Source organism: Maniola hyperantus, chromosome 11 (genome assembly GCF_902806685.2).
Source record: "Maniola hyperantus chromosome 11, iAphHyp1.2, whole genome shotgun sequence".
Taxonomy (NCBI): Eukaryota; Metazoa; Arthropoda; class Insecta; order Lepidoptera; family Nymphalidae; genus Maniola; species Maniola hyperantus.
This window is the reverse complement of record NC_048546.1, coordinates 7,543,221-7,569,012: the sequence shown is the minus strand read 5'-3', so window position 1 is coordinate 7,569,012 and position 25,792 is coordinate 7,543,221. Positions and strand designations below refer to the sequence as shown.

General features: G+C 39.6%; 2 protein-coding genes across 7 annotated transcripts in view; one reads left to right on the top strand and one right to left on the bottom strand.

Moving 5' to 3' along the window:
* On the top strand, positions 1-10,237 carry LOC117986576 (smad nuclear-interacting protein 1-like). The gene is made up of 12 exons (XM_034973432.2): positions 1-418; positions 508-610; positions 820-954; positions 1,342-1,455; positions 1,854-1,939; positions 2,366-2,444; positions 2,971-3,057; positions 6,214-6,279; positions 6,589-6,789; positions 7,098-7,295; positions 8,182-8,396; positions 8,957-10,237. The coding sequence occupies exons 1-12, from the start codon at positions 52-54 to the stop codon at positions 9,187-9,189; spliced, it is 1,884 nt and encodes a 627-aa protein (XP_034829323.1). The 5' UTR covers positions 1-51; the 3' UTR covers positions 9,190-10,237.
* sev (receptor protein-tyrosine kinase sevenless) overlaps positions 10,133-25,792 on the bottom strand; it is a 54,944-nt gene continuing 39,284 nt past the window's right edge. For 3 of the 6 annotated variants that reach the window (XM_069501652.1, XM_069501650.1, XM_069501653.1), the window contains exons 7-37: positions 25,546-25,693; positions 25,151-25,270; positions 24,737-25,073; positions 24,427-24,636; positions 23,949-24,350; positions 23,639-23,872; positions 23,354-23,555; positions 23,072-23,261; positions 22,872-22,990; positions 22,588-22,783; positions 22,260-22,426; positions 21,423-21,610; positions 20,672-20,876; positions 19,988-20,257; positions 19,678-19,883; positions 18,765-19,603; positions 18,534-18,674; positions 17,812-18,046; positions 17,357-17,553; positions 16,983-17,118; positions 16,581-16,717; positions 16,054-16,263; positions 15,220-15,365; positions 14,788-14,952; positions 14,320-14,514; positions 13,622-13,841; positions 13,233-13,330; positions 12,704-12,813; positions 12,320-12,483; positions 11,118-11,168; positions 10,133-10,834 (exon numbers count right to left, since the gene is read on the bottom strand). In XM_069501652.1, coding sequence (XP_069357753.1) covers positions 10,431-10,834; positions 11,118-11,168; positions 12,320-12,483; positions 12,704-12,813; positions 13,233-13,330; positions 13,622-13,841; positions 14,320-14,514; positions 14,788-14,952; positions 15,220-15,365; positions 16,054-16,263; positions 16,581-16,717; positions 16,983-17,118; positions 17,357-17,553; positions 17,812-18,046; positions 18,534-18,674; positions 18,765-19,603; positions 19,678-19,883; positions 19,988-20,257; positions 20,672-20,876; positions 21,423-21,610; positions 22,260-22,426; positions 22,588-22,783; positions 22,872-22,990; positions 23,072-23,261; positions 23,354-23,555; positions 23,639-23,872; positions 23,949-24,350; positions 24,427-24,636; positions 24,737-25,073; positions 25,151-25,270; positions 25,546-25,693 — 6,642 coding nt within the window. In that variant the 3' untranslated portion in view covers positions 10,133-10,430. Of the gene's footprint in view, positions 10,835-11,087; positions 11,169-12,319; positions 12,484-12,703; positions 12,814-13,232; positions 13,331-13,621; positions 13,842-14,319; positions 14,515-14,787; positions 14,953-15,219; positions 15,366-16,053; positions 16,264-16,580; positions 16,718-16,982; positions 17,119-17,356; positions 17,554-17,811; positions 18,047-18,533; positions 18,675-18,764; positions 19,604-19,677; positions 19,884-19,987; positions 20,258-20,671; positions 20,877-21,422; positions 21,611-22,259; positions 22,427-22,587; positions 22,784-22,871; positions 22,991-23,071; positions 23,262-23,353; positions 23,556-23,638; positions 23,873-23,948; positions 24,351-24,426; positions 24,637-24,736; positions 25,074-25,150; positions 25,271-25,545; positions 25,694-25,792 lie in introns of all 6 variants that reach the window. The other 3 variants (XM_034973453.2, XM_069501654.1, XM_069501651.1) reach the window with 3 other exon arrangements.

Below are 25,792 nucleotides of genomic sequence, written 5' to 3'. Positions count from 1 at the left end.
TGTCTATGACCACGTCTATAACCAAAGTGCTTTAGTTTATTCAGATTTAAAATGAAATCGAAAAAACGCCATCACGACTCTTCTGAAGAATCAGAAGAGTCAGATGCTAGCGTAAAATCTAGCAGCACATCGGAAAGTGATAGTGATGATTCCTCGGTATCCGAGCTCCGGCACAAGAAGAAAAAGAAACGTGCTGATTCTTCAGATTCAGACAGTAACTCTGATCAAAAACGTGCTAAAAAACGTAAACACAAGAAGAAAAAAAAGAAGCATAGCAAGAAAAAACGTCGATCTGATTCCCTCGACGACATTTCTGATGACGCCATTTCAATAAGCGACGACGGCGAAATCTCGAGCAAAAAGAGACGAAAACACAAACATAAGCATTCCAAACGAGCCCACAGCTCTGTTAGTGAAGGTAAAGTTACAATTTAGACTCAAACATTGCAATAATCCTATACATATTTATAAACATAATTTCTAACTTGGTTTGGTTTTTGTATACAGATGAGAGATATGAAAATCATGGAGAGCGTCGTTTGCATAGTGTAGTCAAAGAACGTCGCGCATCTTCAGAGGCTGGCAGTCAACCTTCTCGTACTTATTATCAGTAAGTAATTAGAACTGTATCAATATTTTATACATCAATGTGCCCTTAGTAGGTAAACTATAGCAAATTGCTATTGTTTTGTAAAATTGAATTTGTAGTTATAGAGGCAATCAGGGAGGGAACACCCGCTCACTTTACTTTTTAAGACTACAACAGTAACAATAAAATACAGAAACTGGTGTCTTCAGTTTTAAACTTATAACTTTTAGGAAAGAATATCATGAGCCTGCATCAACTGACAACTACACACGTGAACAGGAACTCCAGAAGTTTTACAGAGGGACAAGTAAAGAAAAACGTGACTACAGGGACAATTACAACTATGAACGAGAAAGGAGTGACAGGTCTGAGCTAAAAGAATCCTATCACATTAGAAAACTAACCAAATGAATATTTCGACTATGCTGTGATAACTTATTGTGTGGTTAAAGAACCTTGATGCCTGAGAGTTCTGAAATAATATGTGTGAAGTCTGCCAATCCACACTTGGTCAGTGTGGTGGACTATAGTCTAAACCTGATTTAAACTATAGTGGGCCAGCGACAGGTTGTGATGATGATTAGTTGCTATTATTAATAATCCATGCAAAAGTGTGTCTGTCTTTCTGTCTGTGTTACCATTTTATGTCCCATCTATTTAACTGGTTTTGATGGGTACAAAGACTTGGTTCCTGGGGATGGACATAAATTAGTAGTCATGTATATCAAAGCTTATTCCTATGTTTATTGCAGGTATGCAACTCAAGACGACAAATACAGACAGAGGGACAAGTATGGACAAGGTTCACATTTTACTTCCAATCAAGAATATGGTGGAAGGCAGAGAGAATATAATGATTATAAGAGGTAGATTTCAACTGTTTTTAGTGTCAATGTCTTAATAGAATACACAGATGACGTGGCTCAGGTATCACCAACCAATGCCATACAAGTGTGGAAGTGAAGGCTATATCTCTACCATGCATCACTTCTGTTTAAACTGCCTAAAGAACATACCATAGTCACGCAAAAGAAAAATACCTTTGCATAATCTTCAAAAAAAGACATTTATTTTATTTATTTTAAAATCTTTATTGCACAAAAAAGGAAACACAGAAGAAAGGAAACAAAAAACTAGGAACAGAACTTCACAGCATGCTAAGGTGGTTTTATCGCCAATGACTATCTCTCCCTATATGTTCCTGCCTTTAAAGTTAGTGCTAAAGATGGTGTAGGAATAAAGTATTTGTGTAATTTAATATTAGGCCGGTAAGATATGAAGAGCCAAGGCGCGAAGATCATTACAAGAGGGCACGTGAACCACAGTACGAGCCGAGAGAAGAGCACAGAGGTGAGTAATCTAATCTGTAGTAAAAATTTTAGTTACAGAGCTACATGTTAAATTGAAAAGAATGATGCAATATTTAAAGCAATAATGATGTGATGTGGTTCAATTGTGTTATTGTTGATGAGTCAATGAAACAGTTCCTACTTCTCCATATTAAACTTAGCAAATTTTTTTTGTTTTTCAAATCTTAGCCTTTTTTACCTTACCTATTTTATTCCAACATCATTATTATTATAAAGTTTTCTTTACCTTTTGTAAAGAAAATATTGTAATTCTTGGTCACAGGATTGCACATGCTCCTTATAAGACTGCCCATTCTCCTTTACATACAGATATACCTTTTCTTAAACATTTTTTATTTATAAAATTGTGTTTCTGACCTAATCCTTATCTTTACTTGTATTAACTAATGTATTTTCATTCCTTTAGGCAATAATAAATACAACCGTTATGAGGAGAAACCTATTAAAAGGCAAGAATATGATGACAGAAGGGATTATCGTGACAGGTATATCATATTTGATTTGATTTCAAGTTTTTATTAATAACTAGCTGCCCCGGCGAACTTCGTACCGTCTAACAGTCGATTAATTTTTTTTCTCCGTAAGAACCATCCTCGTACTTCAAGGAATATTATAAAAAATAATTAGCGAAATCGGTTCAGCTGTTCTCGAGATTTGCGATCAGCAACACATTTAGCAATTCATTTTTAAATATAGAATTATTATAAAAGCGAATGTGTGTCTGGCCACCTGTTTGCTACCTATTCACGGCCCATCCATTTGACCGATTTGATGAAATTCGGTAAAGTGATAGCTTGCATCCCGAGAAAGGACATAAGGTAGGTACTTTTTATACCGGAAAATCAAAGAGTTTCCATGGGACATGGGACAAAACCGACGAAACTGGACGAAGTCGCAGTCAACATCTAATATCTAATAAGCTAGTATTTACCGGTTTTCTATCTCATAAAGTGCTTACAGACTTAGAAAGAAAAAACTATATCTCTATAGGGATTTATAATTTTTATACAGACGTGCCCCAGCTGAGCCCGACCGGCCCCTTGTGAAGGAATATGAAAAGAGGGATAAGTACCATGACGAAAGACCTTCACTAGAACGGTACGTGTCTTTATTAATGAATAAATATGAGAAATTCACTCGCCTAGTGAGAAATTTATGTTTATGAAGTCATAATATCAAGTTACACATTTATCATCTCATAAATAAAAAATTACATCACAGCAGTAGTGTTTATTCAGATTTATTCTAATGTTTCACTCTGTCTATCTATTACCTTAATCTAGTAATAAGTCTGAATGAATACTAAGGTGAAAAATGGTGTCTATTCATTTATTCACAAATCTCTAAACTGTATTGTCAGATCTACAAGTAGTGGTATCGTTTTTTCTTTTTCTTTTCTTCCAAAGGGTACATTGTGAAAAGGAGAACACTACATATTTTAAAACCTGTCAATTAATGGCTGAAATTCATAATCAACTCTATAGTACGGTAATCTGTCGATAAGTTACTTAGCAACATTTTTATTTGTCAAAAATTGTGTGATTTTTTTTACAAAGTTGCTTAGTACAGTGTGACAAGGCTCTCTTGGCACTTGAATAACATTGTCAGGGGGGCGCTGTTGGAGAATATTCAAACAAGAACAAACAGGACTTTTGACGGCAACGTTAGTTCTGACTTTCGCCAGGCGGCAAGATAGCCTTGTCGCACTGTACCTATCTTGTTGACAGATTACAGATAGGCTGATTCATTATTATTAACTAGCTTATGCTCGCGACTTCGTCCGCGTGGACTACACAAATTTCAAACCCCTATTTCACCCCCTTAGGGTTGAATTTTCAAAAATCCTTTCTTAGCGGATGCCTATGTCATAATACCTATCTGCATGCCAAATTTCAGCCCGATCGGTCCAGTAGTTTGAACTGTGCATTGATAGATCAGTCAGTCAGTCACCTTTTCATTTTATATATTTAGAAGATTTCGGCTGCTATAGATTTGTGTGTAACCAAATAGACAGCAGTGTGATATTTTATTTATAAGGCTGTTCAAATTGGCTGTTGCGGCTATATTAGTATGTATATTGAGAGGTGTGCATGTTGCGCCGCCGCGCGTATTCCGCGACGCTAAACGACTGTATTTGTTTTTACAGTGACAACTCTACAGACAATTATAATGAGTTTGCTCAGAACATGTTGCAGTTGCAAAGACATTTTAATGTTTTCGCCTTAAATGATAATTACTCTAGGCACGTATGAGACACAGCTATCTCTATGCATTTAATCAAATGTGTAGTTGTACCTTTAGAATTTAAAACAGTGTTTTTTGAAGAAAGAACAGAGTAAGGGTGGATGCCAAATATTCTTTTTCTTGATAAATTGTCCACAAAATAATGTTATATCAGGAGTCTTGCAAGAATTTTTGGATATTACAGTTTAAATTATTACTTTCGCCGGGACAACTTTTATAGAAATCTACTTACTGACGGTTACAGAAGCATATAGGAATTTATCTTATACGTTTTAATGCAATAGTCTAATCTATTACCAGACATCAAAAATTTGACTTACATTTAAAAAATATGTAATGAAAATGGATTCTTTTTGAACCTGTCAAATTTTTGCAACAAGATAAGGACCTAGCTAAGCCGTCAATATTGATTGGACATAAGTATCTAGAAGAAGATGAAAGAAGATTTGGTAAAAAACCAAAGAAAGAAAAGAAAAGATAAAAAGAGCGAAATCATTGAGTAAATGTATGATAATATGTAATGAAAAAGCCAAAAAAGGAACATGGAAATATCACAGAATATATTATTTCATAATTATTATTAACATAGGAAAAAGAAGAATAATTTGTTATAATTTTCATCAAAAAGAACATCACAGTTTCAGAATCACAGTTTTTCTAAAAAACTAAAAACTTTACAAATAACAGAAAATTAATTTTAGAAAATATTGCTATTAATAATTTAATATGATTAATAATATTAAGTCAACAGGAATCAATAAATGACACATTGAAATTGCAAAAAGATAATAATTTTGCTAATGTTGGCTAAATATTTGAATAAACGAAAGAAAAATGGTTTACGAGAAATAAGAAGAAAAACAAACATAATTGATTATACTACACAGTAACCGCATAAAGGATTACAGGGAACAAATAATATAGAATAACTTGAAATTCCAAAAGAATGATGATGAGAAATCAAAAAAAAGTTCAACAACAAAAAACATTTTCAAATTAGTGACAGCAATCAGGCATTGCAAGATTGAAAAAAAATTGAAGAATAAATAGAATTGAAAACAGATCGAAAGAAAATATAATGGAAATTGAAAACACTAAATAAAATAAAAATTTAATGGAAACCGAAAACCTTGTATCAATTTATTGGTGAAAATATTATTTAAGTTAAATTAACTTGAGGTCACGCAGATAGTAACAGTGGAGAAAACTAATACTACTACTGTAAGTTTGAACACTGAAGGATCGATGGAGTAAGTACATGGTAGTAGCCATATATGAAATTTGTACATTACGTCTGCATTCGAAATTAACCAGAAATTGCTACAATATTCTTCCAATACACAAGATTATGAAATACATATACCGCTCTTTGGTCTAAGATGTATTTCATTAGTAAGTTCGAAACACTTACATAAATATACTATGTAAACACATACATATATTTATAGATAAATCCACGATTGGATTCAATGCAGTAGGTATATGTTCGCGAACCATCATTCTATTGAAGTGTAAAGTAATGGTAAGTGTCCAAGGAGTGTCAAAATAACTGATACATCGTGTTCGGATGTTTTTCTTGTTTATAACTTAGCTAACTTCGGATTTATCTGTAAATTGTTATAACTATAGACAGTTCTTCAGCTTCTAAACAGATTAAGATTTCGTAGCTATAAAACATCAATTATATCGACGCGTGTATGTTCCAGGAGTCGTAAAATCGTTTTATCTCTCACAATCAAAGTATATTACAATTTACAAAAAAATAAGTACCTATGTGTATTCTTTATGTATTATGAAATCCAAGTCTGTCAAAAAATTCCAAAAAAATATATAATATTCAGGATTAGAATAATAATATAGAATTATGTCCAATTCCTAGCACTTTTATACATATTGTCCAATATTATCCTTAATACATAATTTGTCATGTGATATTGCTTTTTACTTGTTGTAAATAATATGAGATGTCTTAGAACGTGAGAAATGAGCTGAACTTACTGTCAATTACAGGAGCCGGGACGTACGCCGCGACAGACCGAGCAGACCAGAAAAACCGCCTGTTACGACGCAGTACAAGTACATAATATTTTTTATAAAAATGTTGCATGTAAAAAGTGTATATATGGCAGGAGTGAAACTTCTTTGGATTCTTAATTTGTGTTGTTGAATATTTATATCGAGTTTTACTTTCGTTTCACTTAACGAAAGAGTTTTGCTGAACGTGTCTAAAGAAGTTACACTCTATGAAATATCATCGTCATCGCTGTTCCGTACTGAGCATGGGTCTCCTCTCAAAATGAGATGGGCTCAGGCAATCGTTCACAATGCTGGCCAAGTGCGGATTGGCAAAAGTTCTATCCAAAGAGAATTGTTTCGCCTGTTCAGAGAGCGCTCAAGATCCAGAAGCGAAGACCGTTCGTACAAAGAGAAAAGAAGAGATGACAGGGAAGACAAAAGCCGCGACAGATACAAGGATGAGGGAGGGGAGCGAGTACGCGACCGGTACAAGGAGGAGCGAGACGAGCGGCGCGAGAGGGAGCGCCGCGACAAGCCCGAACCGCCCAAACCGCGAGAACGAAAAAGCAGGTAAGATTTAAGAGTGCTCTCCATAGTCGCTATAAGTCGAGAGTGGTGCTATTGCAATCAACATTTACGGGCGGGACATACTCAATAGCGAGATGCGTGATCTGTGAAGAGTGAACAACGCGAATCAACGTTTGATGAGTTGCGTATTGTAGATTTGTGAAGAACTATGTGTGTCTATTTTAAAGCTGGCAATGCATTTGTGCTTCCTTTAATGCTGCGAATTTATTTGAGTGGCGATATAATCATTAATCTGAACATTAAGCGACCAGTTTGCTTGTAGTTTAAAAAAGACGCGTACATTTTGTCAGGTTCGACAACGGGAACGACAAAGAATACAGCTGGGGAAAAAATGACGACAAGAAGGAAGGAGACAAGAGTCAAGAAGAGAAAGAGAAGCCCAACTTCGGGCTGTCGGGCAAACTGACGGCGGACGCGAACACCGTCAACGGAGTCGTCATCAAGTACACTGAGCCCGACGACGCCAAGCAACCCAAGCGACGATGGAGGTAAGTAGAATACTGCTGGTCGATTGCCGAAAAACTGTATCAATCATTATTACAATCTCAATTGTAGTGATTAGCTTAACTTACGGGATTCTTGTTGCAACAATTGTATTGTAACCAATAGTGAGCGAGCGTCAACTAATCAGAGGTGATTGCGATCGTGACATTGTAACTGTCATTCTACTGCAATGGAGCAGCTGCTGCCACACTCTGATGACAACAAAGAAGGACAGAAAGAAAATAACTTTTACTTGAAAATGGAAAATTGGTTTTCTTATTTTGATAATCAGGACCCCAAAATACCTCTGTAATGACACTTATATTTTCTTCAAAAAAAAAAAAGAACCGATAGCTATCTTGGATTTCAAAATTGATTAAATTTTCATAATCCGCATCCCGATAAAACGTAGAGATGACGCGAACTCATATCAATTTCTTCAAAAACTAGCTCATGCTCGCGACTTTGTCCGCGTGGACTACACAAATTTCAAACCCCTATTTCACTGAAGGGTTGAATCAAAAATATTTTCTTAGAAGATGCCTACGTTGTAATAGCTATATGCATGCCAAATTTCAGCCCGATCCGTCCAGTAGTTTGAGCTGTGCGTTGATAGATCAGTCAGTCATTAATAATTAAAAATTAAATACGACGGCTAGGTTAGATTTTAAAATGGACATCACTTTTGTAGTAACCACCCCGGAAAACCGCAGCCATGTCCATTTCTTTTATAAAAACATCTCTTATTTTCGTCCCATCGGGCTATGAGAGTGAGAGAATAGAGTTTGTTTGTGCACTATAACGTCTCCCGCGCCTATGGATAATCTCTATGGAAATCGGCCGCTGTGGCTGAAATTCGGTCGGGAGAACATTATTACTTTGTGTTCGCAGATTCTATCCATTCAAGGGCGACAAAGCCCTGCCCATCCTGTACATCCACCGCCAGTCGAGCTTCCTGATCGGGCGCGACAAGAAAGTGGTGGACATCGCGCTGGAGCACCCATCCATCAGCAAGCAGCACGCGGCGCTGCAGTACCGCGCCACGCCCTTCACGCGCGCCGATGGCTCGCAGGGCCGCCGCGTCAGGCCCTATATCATCGATCTAGGTAAGTTACAGGTCTCACTATAGTCTATAGTCACTCTGTCTATATTCTCACTCGCAACAGAAATGAGGAAATCCGTAGAAGAACCAGAGTAACAGACCTAGCTCAACGAAGTGACAATGGGCAGGGCACATAGTTCGAAGATGAAAGCGCAGCTTTGATAGCCCATCTCTGTAACCGATTTTGACGAAAAATACAAAGATAGCTTGCATCCGAGAGAAGGATATGGTGTACTTTTTATTCCAAAAAATCAAAGAGATCTTTCAGAATTTTTAAAAACCTAAATCTACGCCGAAGGAGTCGCGGGCATCATCTGTTTAGTACAGAGAGAGCTTGCATCACGGAGATGGATATAGGCTACTTTTTATACCGCAAAATCGAAGAGTTCCCACAGGATTAAAACTTATACACACGAAGTCGCGAGACTTGTCTTGTCTAAAATAAATGTACTGAAATTGAAATTTGCATACCGCTACTATTGTCGTTACCTTTTAACGTAACACGACCAAATATTACGATAGCTTTAACGTTAAAATTTAATAACGTTACCCTTCCTGATGCAGAGTCCGCGAACGGCACGTTCGTGAACAACAAGAAGGTGTCGCCGCGGCGCTACACAGAGCTGCTGGAGCGCGACGTGGTGAAGTTCGGCTTCTCGGCGCGCGAGTACGTGCTGCTGCACGAGAATAGCAAGGACGACGCGCAGGACGACGACCAGGAGCCCGCCGTGGCCACCACCGACCGCATCAAGCACGAGAAGCGCGCCAAGGAGGCCGCCGCCGCCGACGGCGACTGAGGTACCTACTACCTACGTCTACTTGTTAGTTTATACTAGAAAGTTTTATGCTAGTTTTATTTGTTAGTTGTGCTAAATCCATATCGCCTGTTTGCGACTACAACGTGTTATTTCGGAAAAGTGACATTTTTAACTAACAATATCCAATTTATCCTATACTAAATTATGAAACTTACATTCAATTCATATTGTTTCTTAATCTATGATACTGAACGGTTAATCCCACAGAACACACCATTCCTCTAAATTCGATAGAAACTAATTTACAGCCATTTCAAATCTTTTTTCTCAAAAATCTAGTTTTTTCAATAACGCGTAGTTGCAAGAAGGCGATATATTATGCTCTGGAACTTGATACAGCAAGCGCTTTGGGAGCGTGAACTGAGCGCAGTGTAGACAAAATGTATGGCGCTCTGTGGAACGAAATACATGCACCCGCTGCGGCCCCCTTTTTTTCGTAGAACGTCATAGATTTTGTCTTAACAGCGCCTCGTCCGTGCACCCGAGACGCTTCCTTAAGTCAAGAGCTAAAGCGTCAGCGGAGTCTTAGTAATAGGGTCCCATTGGCGCCCTTTGGGTATGGAACCCTAGAAATAGCACCTCTTGCATGCGAAATACTTTTGGCTCTTGTAAATTTTTTTAAAACCTGTTTTGGACATTGGTTTTATCGACTAATAGTTTAAAAGGTTCCTTAGGCAAGCTTCCAAACTATTTTTTGTAAATTTTAGCCTTCGGAACTAATCTATTTAAAAAAATCATCGCAATATAAGTAATTGTATGTTAGTATTTCGATATCTGTATTTGTTGTTTGATCAGTAAATAAGTCAAAAAAAAAAAACAAACGTGCATAAATACGCCGTCAATGTAGAAAATCATCAATTGTCGATATAGTTTGTAATTCTATTTTGTTTGAGTCAGGGAGAAAAATAAAATATAACGTTACTGATATGTATGTTTTGGTTTTAATTACAATGGATCGTAGAAAAACCACACATATTTTGACTTAAATAAGTTCTAGAACATTATAATAAATGCATAACTATTATGACATCATAGTTTCATTTTGTACCCAATCGTTTACTTACACGCGCTCATCTACAATACAATACCCACAGCGACCTACGCTAATATTTACATCGAATCGGTCCTCGTATTTACATTAACAATTACTATAAAATAAATAATTAAATATTTTAAAATTACAAGGATAGTCTCTCGGTGGAATTTTCTAATATCACAGTTTAAAATGGAGTCTTAAAGATGTGCTTATCGAAGTCTATATCGGAACGATTGCGCGCGGCCGAGGGGCCAGCGCGAGGCTCGAGGAAGGCGCGCTGCGCGCCGCACAGCGAGGCGCGCTTCACGACGCCGTTCCGCAGCGGGACGATGGTGGCGTTGGCGGGTCGCGCGCTCGTCCGCAGCGAGTGGCTGCGGTACAGCGGCGGCTTGATGAGTCTGTTGGGCGCCACGCCGACGATGCTGTGTCTCGAGAACGGGGCGTAGTTGAATGGTGTCCGCGGAATCTCGTAGCCGTCGCAGACGGTGTTCGCGGGGGAATCGCTGTCGTACATGAGCTCCAAGTACTTCGGCGCCCGCTGCGGCAGTAGGTGCGACGGCTCCATCTCGTGTTCTGGGAAGTCTTCGTCTGTGAAAAAATTATTTGTGTTAATTATATCGTAGGGGAGGCAGAGAGGACTGTATACTTTGATTTTTTACTTAATGCGTTCCATAGTATGTTTTTCTATACAATCTGAAAAGCGCTATCAAATGTTGCCTAATAATTTGGCTATGCGAAAACAAATTCGGTAGATTCTTATTATAACTGTAAGATATTAGATACAGGATTTTATTTTAAATTCTATTTTGTTTGATAACTACGTTGTTAATTCTATAATGACCTTTTAATTTGGAACGAGTGTGGAACTAACCCAACGTGTTGTCATTCTCGTCCAGCAGGTAGCTGCGGTTGGTGACGGCGTCTGTACATGCGGCATGCAACATATCGTATTAGTTAGGTTAATGGTCTGCATTTTATTATAGGGGGCTGATTCTGTTATGTTTAATGACATTTAGGACTTCGGTTGCGATCTGTCATCTCCATACAAAATTAATTGACATAATATGCAATCAGTCATCAAAAATGTGTGCTCACACATGATTGCGCACTTATTTTCGTAGTTTTCTACGGAAAGCTATTTATAGGTAACTACCTAAATTATTGTGAACACGTTAAACATTTAAAATATGCAAAATACAAATAACTGTAAGTATCAAGTTTAAAGTAGATAAAAAAAATGCTTTTTTGCTTTTTTTTTCGGGTATTGCTATAAACTACAGAGTAAGCTTTTTCTGTTACATTTTGTATAGAACTGCATAATTATCTTGGTTTGATACTTGTCATTTATCACGAGTTTTGGTTGGAGATGACAAAGACGCAAAAAAATCAACAGAATCAGGGGGCAGTTTAGTCACATTTTATAGAAGCAGATGATTTTTAAGTAAAGCATGCTCATATGCTTATATTATGTTGGGCGCCCTTGTTTCTTATCTTTGAATAGATACATACCCATGCATTTAACTCTATTGTTTGGCGAAAAAACTTACTTTTAATCTTATAGACTTGAATAAGGAAAACAAATAATGATTTTAATGTTTAATTTTTATCCCTTTCTGCTTAGGCAATCATACATCTATTTTCGAACTTTGTTATACAGTACTTTCTTTTTAAATAGAGATAGCGAGCAAACGAGCAGGCGGGTCACCTGATGTTAAGTGATTACCGACGCCGATGAACATTACTCTTGCTAAATTTGTGTAGTTACCAGGTAATTTGAAGATTTGTAGTTAAAGCACCCAAGTTTGGTAAAAGGGAAACAGTTTACAGTATTTGACATGAATCATAAACAAGTGGCGAGTAAAGAATGCGATGGGTTGCGTTGCGTTTGTTGTAAAGCGTACTTTGACTTCGCTCAACACTTGCTTCAGTTAAAACGAGACAGATTTTTGAATATGAATAATAGAAAGGGGCGACGGCGCGACGCTCAACAATGAGGAATACAATGCGGAAGAGATCTCAGTCAAGGTCAGCGGTGTTTTTACTCGAGCCGAACTGCACTGAAGGTATATTTACCATCTCCGAGTAGTGTGAGATAGTGCGGCGCGGGCTCGGCGGTGGCGGTGAGCGTGATGTTAGGCGAGGTCTTGTCGCGCAGCGCAGTCACCACCTCGAGGCAGTGCCGGAACGACGGCCGCGCCTCGGCCGAGTAGCTCCAGCACTTTTGTAGGAGCTCGTAGCTGCAAACATGGAACATTTAGCTGTAGATAGAACCTAGCACAACTTTCCGAAAGCGATGCTTCTTAAGGTAAGAACCTAAGATCCCATTAAGAAATTTACACTGCAAGTTTTTCTACCTTAACGCTCGAACTCTATGAACATTGCTGAGATGTAAATTAGTTTGATATTAACCATACTATCTACTAGTAAGTCGTATGGATGTCGTCGGTGGATACTTACAAGGCGGAAGGGCAGTTCGGCGGGCGGTCGGGCGTGCCGCCCGCGCGCACTAACGACAGCACCTGCCGGTTGGTGCGCGCGGGGTACGGTTGCTGGCCCAGCGACAACACCTACACAACAATAAAGGTAAGCTCTAAAGTTTGCTTTGAAGCTAGAAGTAATATTATAAGCGGTGATAGCGTAGTGGTTATTGGTGAAGATGTCGGCCTCCTATTCGATAGGTCGGGGGTTCGATTTCCGGCACGCACTTCTAACTTTTCGGTTTTATGCAATTAAATATCACTTCATTTAACGGTGAAGGTAAACATCCTGAGGAAACCCGCATGCCTGAGAGTTCTCCATAACGTTCTTAAAGGTGTCCGCAATTGTCCAGCGTGATGGACTATGACCAAACTTCTCATTTTAAGAGGAGACCTATGCACCGAGAAAACAATTTTTTTTTGTTTAAACAATACTTTTTTCCAACCTGATTTTAATGTTTAATTAAAGTACCTGTTTGATATGAATTGTATGAAATGAATCATCATACCTCCCAACATAGGACGCCCCAGGCCCAAACGTCCGACTGGCAAGAAAATACTCCGTCCACGAGGCATTCCACTGCCATCCATCGCACTGGTAGCAAACCTGGAATTTGACCAAGTATGAACTAATCTCCTCACCATGAGTACGATGGGTGCTCACAAAACAGCAACATTTATTACCGCTAACGTCACTCTCGCACTTGTTAACGCTAAAGTATAAAGTAAACAATCCAGCCTTGCAACTTGGCTACTCGCTGGGCGATAGATCGTGTTGAAGACATGTTCGGTAGAGATCGCTCACCACGATAGTAATTTCGTTACACTACAATGGAGCGTACGAAATATTTCTACGCTTTGTAGTTCATTGCCTCCCAAAAACAATGTGATTGATTACCTTCTCCTTCTTTCCTGTAATAGTCGTTTTTATAGATATCTCTCGCGAGGCCAAAGTCGCCGATCTTGACGACGCGGCCGTTCGCTCGGTGCGCCACCAGACAGTTCCGGCACGCTAGGTCTCTATGCACGAAATGCATTTCTTCCAAGTAACGGCATCCCTTCGTTACGTCCACGCACATGTTCAGTAAGTCTAACAGGGTCAGCGATTCTGGAGTGTACTATGAAAAAGAAATGTATTTTTAGCTTTTTAAACCTTCTAACCTACCCTCTTTTCTTTTCTAAAAACAATCAATAGGGCAGATGATCAGATTAATAACTATTAACCAAAATTTTCGTCAATTTTTTAATTGGCTCTTAAATCGTTTTGGACGTCTAGCCTCGTGGTTTCTATACAATACCTACAGGTTGCGATTATTAAGCAATGTTAACTCAAATCGGTAACTGGATGGTTAACCGATTTTGGGTTTTTGCTTGGAGCGGTCGGTTTCCGTTATGACGACCGCTCCGCGACACAGAGCAAGCAAAAATAAAAAATCTCTTTCTGTTAGTAGAGTTGTACACGGAAGGCTTTCGAAACCACCACATTATTGACTCACAAAAACTCATACCACTATGTGATTAATGGAAAGGGATCGCAGGTCCAGCGTACCTACTTGTATCAGTAAAGGTCAGAGTGGACTGTACATGTGTAGTTACCAGCGAAGCTCGCTTGGCGCGCAGGTAGCTGAGCAAATCGCCGGCCTCCATGAGCTCCATGATGATGTAGTTGGGGTCGTTGTCGAGGCAAACGCCCAGCAGGCGCAGGATGTGCTCGTGCTTGAAGTTGGACATCAGCGCCGCTTCCTTCAAGAATTCAGTCTTTTCTTGCTCTGTTGCTCCTTTGCGTAACGTCTAGAAAACCAGAAACTTCAATTTTGTAACTCCAAGACATTTTAAAATTAATTCTATGATAGGCAAAGCTCATACATTCATATTTTTAGATAAATTCGTACGTTTGTGACTATGAAAAGCATAGCGGCACTAGATTACCTATATATACTCGTAGATACTGGCACGGTGGTTATGCCCCTTTGTGTAAAAAACACCTAGGTACAATTATGCTTTAAAATATGGCGGCTTGTGTTACCAGTTTATATAAGAAGTTGGAAACCCTAAAAACTTTACCTTAACTGCAACTTTAGTGTCGGCATTGGCGCCGCCGAGTTGGCGCGCGACGCCCTCGAACACCTCGCCGAAGGCGCCGGAGCCCAGGAACTTGGTGAGCGTAATCTGTTCGCGCCGGATGTGCGGCAAGCTGGCCAGCTCTGCGTCCGACGGACAATGCACTCCCTGCAACAGAGCGTCATGTCAAAAAAAACGGGAAAAAATATCTACTTACTAGCACACACTAAACGACTCCGTGTGTAGTATTTATGAAAAGGAAACGAAATGAGTACCAATGAGCAAAGAGAAACTATTTCAGATGAAGAGCGAAGAGAGAAGAAATAATCCGAACTTATTAGATTTATTGCTAAATATCGCTACGCGAGTACGCATTACTCCTAGGGCTGATTTTTTTCGAGAATAAAGAGGGAGTACCTACGTATAATTAACTACCTGATTGTATAAAATATTAGTGGAATGTCTAATCGGTAGTTGTCGCAGGGTGGCCAGCTCTACATCGGGCCCGCGTCGCACAATGTTGGCGGTTAGCTGACTCTCAATGGCTGCTTTCTTTTTGCTTCGATTGTTATATGCTGGAACAGTAAATTAAAATAATTATAAATAAATACGCCACTACATACATAGAGTATTGCATATTGTATAGGGTCCAGTGAAGTGGGTTCAATGTGGCTAAAAATTGTGGCTCCGAAAACCTAGTCTGCAGTACCCGGCAGGACATATTGTACCTTTAGAAAGAGATAGCGATTGCATAGAGCGTTGTCTCTGTCGTTGAGTATGAGTGACAGAGCCAAAGCTCTACAAAGCCGAAATCTCATTCTAAAGAACGATATACAATATTTCTTGCCGGCTAGTGTACTCGCGTATACAGGCGTAGTAAGATCATAGTTACTCAGCGGGGATGGAGAATACCAAGCTTGGAGTAGAAATACTTTTACAAGTGCTTTTAAATTGTCTAAAGATGCTAGATTAGTTTGGAATGCCTTAAAGTATATTTCTCTTGATGTGTGATTAAATCATAAAAGATGATCCATCGTCTTGAATCTAGAATTTAAGACCCGACATAGCATAGTGAGTTGCGAAGCTGACGGGGCAATGATCAGGGCACAGCTTAGTGAATATTATGTTGAAGTCATAAAATGCTGCAAGAACTGCGCAACAGATACACGATATGAAACGAGTTGCAGGGAGACGAGACCGTGGTTTGCGTAACCCCTGGAAGAGCCGCAGATTTGTCTGCTGTACCACACGAGTAGCGGAGAAGCTTACTGTAAAACACGGCGGCGGCCACGCCTAGCACGAGCATCGCCAGCGCGGCCACGGCCACGGCCAGCGCGGCGGGATGCGGCTTGGCGGCGTGCGCGGGCGCGTGCAGTACGCCGGTGGCGGACAGCGGGCCCCAGCCGTAGCTGTTGCGCGCCTGCACGCGCGCCACGTAACCCTCGGACACCGCGCCCTCGCTGATCAACCAGTACGTCTCTGCAACATCGTATAAGTCACACTGATTAATTTTAGAAGATAAGATTTGACGCAGTAGTACGAGTTTACGTCATCTCATAAAGTTTAACAATGGTAACTAAGCAGGTCAAGTCACAGCGTTTTACCTCCAGAGTCCAGCTGTCTACAGTCGTGAACGTTATCGGTGTAGACTAGAAAAAGATGACAAGAAGTGATGGGACTAGGAGGATCGTGTGGTGTGAGGTGACGTGCTATCGAAAGGGCTTATATCCAGCAGTGGACCAAAACAGGCTGATAATAAGTTAGAAATTATTAAGTACCACGGTAGGAGAACTTACCGTTCCCGCTATAAAGTAGTTCGAGTCCTTCGCGAACAATGCGCAATTTCATTTCGTCATCGATGTCACTGGGCAGGTTGTTTGGCAGCATCTCACTTATATTCTTGGTCATAATATTTTCATCCACATAGTTTATTCTGCAGAAAAGCATATATCGATAATGAAACTAGGTATAAGGTCTTATGTCCTACAGTGGGGTGGGGTAGTCGACATTTTCAGAATTGACGACAGTTTCATATAAGTATTCGTCCCTATTTTCGCGGCTGAGTAGGTACACTGCGTACCAAGTTATTGAACAGTGCCAAAAAAAGAAAGAAGATGGAGAATTCAACCACATTCCTTACAACGTTTGATCTGTTTGTACTACAGTTGCTTTCTACGATAGTTTAAACTGTGACATACCTATGATGCGGTCGACCCCAGATCCGATAGGCCTCGATGGGCGCGCCGCGGGCCTCGGGCTCGCTCCAGCGCGCGCGCATCATGCGCTCGCCCACCGCCTCCACGTGCAGCGCGCCCGGCGGGCCTGGCACGTCACCTGCACACACAATCATCATCATCATCAACAACCTATAGACCTCTGCTGCTGGACATAGGTCTCGTCACTCATGTAAGGACTCCCAAATGCAACGGTCTGGCGCCTGATTTGGATTCAGGCGGTTGGCGGCTCCCTGCGACTCGTTTGATGTCGTATGTCAACCCAATACTTACTGTGATATTACTAAAAAGATTCTAAACCTAATGAATGTCCTTTTAATCAAACAAAAATACTATACCTAAGGTTTCATAGGTAAATCGGTCGTCATGGGGCCAGTAGTAGGGCGGCGCGTGCTCGACGTACTGCAGGTGCACGCGGAAGCGGTACCGCGCGCGCGGCCGCAGCCCGCTCGCCAGCCACTCTGCACTGTCGCTTTGCTCGCAGGCTGTCCACTCGTCAGCTGTACTTGAGAGCTCTGTGTACTCCACTGCGTACCTGCAAATAGCACGACAAAGTTGAGTAGGTAGATGGATTTTTTGTAGAAACTATAATGTACTTACTTTTACAAAGAAAGTCAGGTGTATTTAGGTGTAAATTGCCTCCTATTAGGCCTCCATACCTACTGTATGAAATGTGAGCATAAACAGCATATGCATACACAGCTTGATGAGTAACACGGGCGGTGGAACATACGCAGTCTTTGCCACTGTTATAAAAATAACTTTTTACAGGTGCCAAGAGCGGCAAACTCACTTGTAAAGCTTGTATGAAGTAGGCGGCGGCCAGATAACGGAGAGCGCATAGGCGGTGGCATCACGCAGCGCGAGCGGCGCGGGCGGCGGGAACGTGCGCAGGCGCTGCGGCGCTGAGTCCGCGCCCACCGCGCTGTGCCGTGAGCGCGCGCGCACCCACACCGTGTACGCCGTGGCCGGCGACAGCCGCGTCATGTTCGCCCGCCGCCCTCCGGGCACCAACACTGTGTTGTGTTCTGGCAAAAAGACAAAAATGAGGAAACACACGTGTCTCTCTCACTCTCTCTGTGTGTGTTGTATTCGTCATTACTGAGGGTCGTGATCCAATAATCACATTACGGTAGGAGTATTCTTTGCATAACAATGTAAATAATAAATCAGCTCGACTAAGAGACTAACGAGATTCTCTTACAAGCTTTTACAGTTATTATCAAATGTTATTGATAATAACTGGGAACGAAAGCCTAACGTCCTTTCCGAGACACGAGGAAACGAAAATACCAAATTCGGACGGCCAAAGTTGTTCATCCATTTAGTTACCGACTTGCTCAGTAATCGAATCAATTGATATGGATTGGAATTAGGTACAGTCAAATGATGAACAAGTTTATGAAGACCTTCCCAACCAACTGACCAATGAAATAATCGTGTACACTATAGGTACAAAATTGAATAACTCCTTCAATATGGAAGTCTACTAAAAACTAGTATTTAAGTACTTACCTTTTATTTTCTGTGCTACGGACAATGAATTATCTGTGCTCCAATGCAGTTCGTAATAAAGACCAGGGTCTGGTGTCCACTCTACTTGTGCTAGTACTGGGCTTAAAACGATAACAGTTACATCCTTTGGGGCTGTAGGAGCTAAAAGGCAGGAAATAATATAAGAACTAAGAAGTGGTAATTATGCATTTAGGTATACCAATAAATTGTCTAACAAACGTTAAACTCTACCTTCAGCTGCAGTTTGTATAATGAAAGGTTCTCCGAGAATCGGTTTTATCTCATGAAGTTTGGCATAGTAATTGGTGGCTTCCAGCATGACAGTATAATTTGTAAAAGGCTTTAGTTCATTTAATGCTACGACGGTGTTAGTAGTCGTAATGTACGGACATGATTCCTTATCACAAATGGTTGAATCATTTTTCATATGTACACGATAAAAAATTGTGTATTCAGCGGCGGTCATTTCATATTGCTCCTTTTCACATCCGAATGGTTTGCCTACTGAAGGTAATTTTAATGTTACGCTGTTCGCTGAGTGAGTTAATACATGTGGCAACAATCTTTGTGAACTAGGAAGTAAACAGTGTCTTGGAGGGTACGGTTGGTTTTCTGGATCGAGAGCCACTATCTTGTACCCAAAAGAAGACTTCACTTGTTCTATTTTGTTCTTTTTAACTTTGTTTGTATAAAATATTAATTTTTCTGTTGAGTTGTACCAGTAGATATATTTGCTATCTACCGTTATTGACATTGGGGGAAACCCGTACTTTCTTTTTTCTGTGGCGTTAACTATGACTTTACAGACACATCCATTCTTATCGGACTGTTTGATATGATTTGCCCATGGATCTACCCAATACAATTCAACGGTTTTGTTCGTCATATCAAGCACGAAACTTTTGGTCACTTGTGGATTTTGAGGACAGTTGCATTTATCTAAAAAATCTGACATGGAAATATCTTCCTCAGAATTGTTAAAAAATGATCTAATATTGCTCCCGTCCACATATGCAGTCATTAATGTTCCTAATCCTTTATGTTTACTTTCTTCGTACCAATATAAAGACCTAAAATTTATAAAAAGTTAGTTAGTAATAGAAGTTTATATTTTTAATATCATTTATATAGTTTGCTTTCTTACCGCAGCTTTGGAGCAATTTGCAAACTGTGAATTGGTTGTTTCCTTACTAAGACACGGGTAATATGTGGTCTAGTGTTTGGAATGCCTAAGTCAGCTCGATACATCACATAAGACTCCGTTGAAGTTATTTCTATTTGTGCCCAATATACTGATCGACTAACCCAATCCACGCAAATGCTAGTTGCAGTTCCATTGATTGATGTTAGCTAAAACATTGAAAATTTTAAATAAATAATTATGCAAGGATTTAAACATGTAGGTAAGTAGGGACGGTAGGGACCTACTTTATTGGTACAAAACCATGTCTTACCTTAAAGTTTCCACTGCCATTGATTCGAGACGAGAATATTTCTTCCAAATTATTAGCCCAGTAAGCAACATTTTCTTCGATGCTAACAACGAAATCGATAGGTATTCCATTACTCTTCGGTATAAGTTCACTTTCTCCGGAGTCCAAATCGACAATTTTAATTGATTCTTGTGAAGATATTATTACTTTGGGTATTGGATTAATTTCATCTGATAACGCAGATACGAGTTTGGAGTACTGTCCATATCCAGCATCCGTAAATGCTCGAACCTGTAGGTACACAAGGATTTATGAGATTTTATTAGAAGAAGAGTCTGAGATTATTACAAAAAATTATGTAATTCAGTCCAGCTGACTATACTGAAATATCCTGAAATTATAGCGGTTAGTGGGATTCAGGGTGGTCAATAACCGTGTACCTGGCTGTCGATTATGCTTTATTCGGGGTTCATTTTTGGATAAGTATAACCTCATAATATAATCAAATTCATACAAATTTTGTGTGATTGGGACCGGATACTAAAGAAAACAGGTGTAATTATTTTGTCGTTATTTAAATCGAGAATTGCGCTCTAAGAAAAGATGTGACGACGATTGACGTTTTAAAACTAACGTGGCTTAAGATACTAGCTTTTCCGTTTTTTAAAAAGTATCGACTTAAAATAATTGTTTTTCGGGTGTTACCTGAAAGAAGTATGTGGAAGCAGGTGCGAGATCCCTTAGCATGAGTTGTGTGTGCAGCGGTGACAGACGCGCATCAGCACAGGCTGACGGCTTGACTGGCGCAGACCCGACGCCCACCGCCCAGCACTGCGCCTCGTATCCACGCACTACACCATTACTTCTACTGGGCGCTTCCCACCTGAACGTGGCAGTTAGTGGGCCGTCGCTATTGAAAAAAAATCTAAATGAGACCACTGCAGCGCGAAGTAGGTAGCCAGGCAAAAACGTAGGTGGATTGCAGAACGTAGATAAACTAGAATAGATTTTCTTTCTTTATTGCTCGTTACCAAGAAAGAGAAAATACCTATAATGTACCTAAGCATAATGCTTTTTGAGACCCCGGGAAATCCGTCGTCGTTTCTGTAGATGGGACGAGTAAAGGCTAGGGAACTGTTCTGTTTAGGAGGGGCTCAACAGACAAACCTATTTTGGATACTAAATTTTTAGTAGGTATGGCTTACTAAACGAAGCACCGCGTGCGTTCTTAATTTCTTGATACCTTTACTATTTGCCCCCCTTCGGTTTTAATTTAATAAAAATACTGCAAAAGCAGTATTTTTATCACACACACTCTCTCCTTTTTAGGTATCTTCAGGAGATACGCCCACGTTAACAATTTTTTTTAATCCTACATAACCTGAGCTCCCAAGTTTTGCCTAAATACCAACAAAGGTACTAGTAGGACTTTCAGCTTGCTATATTTGTTTGTCACCTATGTGCAGATTGTACGTAGACGCGAGGCGCTCGTGGTGCTGCGGGTGCATCTTGTGGGGTCCTAAGCGACGCGCGTGCGACAGCGCCGCCACCCCACTGCGTGTGCGCGCGCACCGTCACTTCCATGCTGCTGTACGGTGCCACCGAGCGCGAGGACACTTCCACCCACGCTACGTCAACCGTTCTCTGAAAAAAAAACCGGGCCAAATTGAGAACCTCTTTGGAGTCGGTGAATGTTAAAATCAAATAGTTAATAGAAACTGAAGTTGCGGAGTGACTCCCACTCTTGCCAAGTCCCCCCTTTGCAATCTACAAAATGTTATCATGATTCATGGTAACAATCAAGGAATGAAGGATCGCGGATAGCTAAACAAATTCCTTAACAGCTAAACAAGATGCTGGATCAGGTCCAGATTTTATATAAGCAATTTTTGTGTATAAATTATAGTTACCTACTTTACTTAGTAATTTTTAGAATTTAATTAGATTTTAATAACTTAGCATGTACACGTTTTGGATTAGTCTGAATAAATAATAAAATAAAACAGCTGGTAACGTTTTGGTGATTCCTCTGGTGTGGCCAGGGTCTGGCAGATGTTAATGGACGAGAGTAATCCCTTGAAAAGAGTCCATGATCACAAATCACAAAATGGTGTGGCGTTGCAGAAGTACCTACCTAATTCTAAACGAAGAAAGACAGACACAAACCCATTGCCTAAGATAATAATGGGCATACTGTCGAATACTGTTCACGATTACCTTCGAGTCATCAGAATGATCATGGAGTGTGTAGTAGGTAAGTAATTTTAAAATCATATTTTAACTATGTACCTACTTCAATTTTATGCTGTCCTTCAAATTGCAAGCTGACATCATAGTATACTCTGCTGGTGTTCAGGTTGACCCGGGCAGCTGGCGCCCAGGTCACATTAAACTTGTCCCATTCTCCTTCCACCGAAATTGACGATGCGTGTATTGTTTCCGGTATAGCAATGATAGATTCTGAAAATTTTAGTTGAATATTATAAAGGTCTAACGTCTAACGTTTAACTAACGTCATCAATAAGACGAATTCTACGGTCCATGTACATGTACCTACCTACCGCTAGGTTATTAAAAGGTATCTTGATACATATTATAAAGTAGAATTAAAATAAAGTTACCACTATTTTTGTGCAGCGTAGGATCCCTCACAGCAATAACATGAACACGGGGTAATAGTTCCGCAGTATACTTTCCAGCCAAGTCTGATACTACTGCTCTTGAAGAATCCTGCACCCAGACGAGCCTTCCACTAAAATAGCATAGTGGTCCAAGGGTGGCCGTTCCTGATAAACGTGTCACCAAAGATCCAGATACCTGAAATTATTACATTCTGCTTATATACCTAACCATAATAAAATGACCATTAAAGAAAGCATTCAAAAGCTCACATTAAATAACAAACCTCATTAATGCTAGCTGATATTTTGTCCGCTGTTGGTGCTCGATGTAATTCAGATCCATCATAGCTCCTGACTAACCAATATAACCATTTGTTTTCCAGGTCAGCTGTAAGGCCCATCACTAAAATTGATAAACAACAAAAACCGAATAAAATTGTGTATTATCAACTTTTATAAGAGAGGTAAATAGTGGTATTCATACCTTGTTTTCCACTAAATAATTGTGCGGGATAGTAAATAATTTTATTCTCTCCATTAAGTCTAGAAGCTTCCACTGCATGACCTGTGTTCCAGTATATGTATGCTCTCAATGAATCTATAACAAGTTCTTTTGCAACTGTTACTATTGGAACTGGTTCACGATTACCGCCATCAAAATTTCCTCTGGTTATCTGAAATAGAGTTTCAAATTATACTGCAGTCTGCAAGGCTTTCATTTTATTGTACTTATTATGCATTTGTTATTGTATTTTTTCATACGTACCAATTGTTGTTTAGGATTTGACCAATAAATCTTTTTGCCAACCCAATCTACGGCTAAACTCCCAACATTGTCCATATTGGCCATTACACCCGTTTCGTGGCTCGTAGTATTGTACCACATTACAGTCGATGTGTTAGTTACCAAATACAGTTTATCTTGGTACCAAGAAATGTCCGTAATATACACATTTTTAAGAAAGGTTCTGCGGAGAAATATATTTTTATGGCTAGAGGACCAGAGAGTAAATCTTAGGTAGTCAAGTGTATAACAGTTTCTGAATGTTACCTGTGGATCAGAGTCTGCAAGTTGTCCCCTGTCAAATCAGTTTGTAAAAGACCATCAGGACCGGACCACAATAAAGTACTTTGTAAAGTAGTTAAAGAAGACGTTAACGTTTTCCCAATAAATTCTGAAGACCATGGTCCCGATCCGGATTCGGTTACCGCCGCTACTCGAAAAATATATTCGGTGTCTGATAAAATATTTTCGACGATGTACATCGATTCTTGAATGTTTTCTCTAGAAATTAAAAAAATTAAGTAATCAAACTTCCTAAATCAGTGATTTACTTTTAAAATCAGTTACTATTACTAACATTTTAAAATAAACACCAGATATCGCTTCTGTTACTTGTAATTGAAATGTCCATTGCTGCCAAGCTCCTGTGCCCTGATGTCCAAGCAAATGTGGGGGAGCCCACGATACTTTTGCTCGGTCTATTCCCATAATACTTTGAACCCCTAAAGGAGGATTCACAGGGACTGGTATGGGCTGACAACTTCTCAGCGCAACCAATACTTGTCTGGTTGCAAGCGTCTTTGTATTGTATGCTAAGGGATATTCATTATGATAGTAACTGTCGCTTTGCTTGTGGTATTCTTCTGTCAGCATTTCACGACCATTCGTCCAGTAAAAAAGGCCATTAGCATAAGCTATAGATCGTGCCGAAAAAAACATAGGCTTCTGCGTGTTACTTCGAAAGTCTGATACTTCTCTCCTGGAATTAGAAAACTAATGCATAACTGTTTTATAATTAAGAACCACTTTTATGTTATGAGAAGGATGCCATTTACCCATCAAGAGAAACTGCGAGTACTGTATTTTGCCTGAGATGTGTGACAAGAAGTCTGAAGTCAGCATGGTCTACTGTGAAAGCTCCCAGGTGAGCATCTCTAACAATAAGTTCTGGTGGAGCATCATGTCTCACACCATTGGAAATGTTCGCTAGATCTAATCTGTACAAACCACCTCGTTCAACTCCTCGTAATGCCCAAAATAGATACCTAGAATAATAAACATTGATAAGTTATAGGGATTTCTTATGTGGGTAATTAAATAAGTTCTTTACTAAGCAAAAATGTTTTTAAAAGTTATAGTTAGTACCCGTTGTAAGCATCCACTTCAAAATGTATGGGCCGTGAATTAAATCCTGATAAAGCAACAATTTTATTCTTTCCATCAAAGTCGCATCGCAATATTTCCCAACTTGAATAAACACTAGAGTTTGACCAGTCAGAGCCTTCTTTAGTGTAATAAACTTCACCAAGTACGTAAAGATGCTTATTGAGCCAATCCACGGACAAATCTAACGGTTTGTACGATATATGTTCTGGAGTAAGAATAGGTTCACAGGGACTCTTTTTAGCGAGAGAACTTCGATAAACGTATCCGTTTGAAACAGATACAAATAAAGAATCGCTGGAGAAGTCGAGGCCAACTCCTGAAAAATTAAAATGATTGGTTAAACTTTAATAAATCCTGATAATGATAAATTATTGTTTCTAAGGACTATCTTACCAGTTATTTCATGTTCAGTATTGTAGAGTTCTATAGGGTCAGATAACATATCATTCGCTGGCGCAGCAAGAATATTATGTTCGCCTCCTAAAATTAATACAGGCTGCTGACTTGGAACAGCTGGAACAGTATTTGTATGTTAACTTTGGTCTGTTAAACGTTTACCTATCTGATGAATGAAATGAATTTGCTGGTGATGGTTAATGGTTATTAGTAGCGATGATGATGATTGTTATTAATTTTTACTGCACAAATTACTGGCAGTCAAGAAACGCCAAAAAAGAAAGATCAATAATTTCATGCACCAGGCATCTCTAAATCAAATAAATAATCATAGCAATAGCATTCGTAATAATTAATTAACATGCAGCTATTTCAAATTATGTATTGCTTACACGTAGGTAACGGTGGAGTTTTTATTCTTACGCTGGCTCTAGGGCCTTCTCCAACAGCATTACGCATTGCAACTGACACTTCATATTCCCGCGCTGGTGCCAAGTTTTGGAACATATAGAACAGCGTATTGTTTGATGCCGGCATATCCTATAATAAATAATGCTAAATATGTAAACAAAGATTAGAGTATAAAATGATCTTTATGATTCTCTGGACACTAAAGTGGAAATAAATACAGGTACCTAC

What these genes read in the sequence shown, in the direction of transcription:
- LOC117986576 (XM_034973432.2), top strand. Translation starts at nt 52, where the DNA reads ATGAAATCGAAAAAACGCCATCACGACTCTTCTGAAGAATCAGAAGAG. An exon ending in GAACGAGAAAGGAGTGACAG is followed by an intron (nt 955 to 1,341) that starts GTCTGAGCTAAA and finishes TGTTTATTGCAG; the next exon opens with GTATGCAACTCAAGACGACA. An exon ending in CCTGTTACGACGCAGTACAA is followed by an intron (nt 6,280 to 6,588) that starts GTACATAATATT and finishes TCGCCTGTTCAG; the next exon opens with AGAGCGCTCAAGATCCAGAA.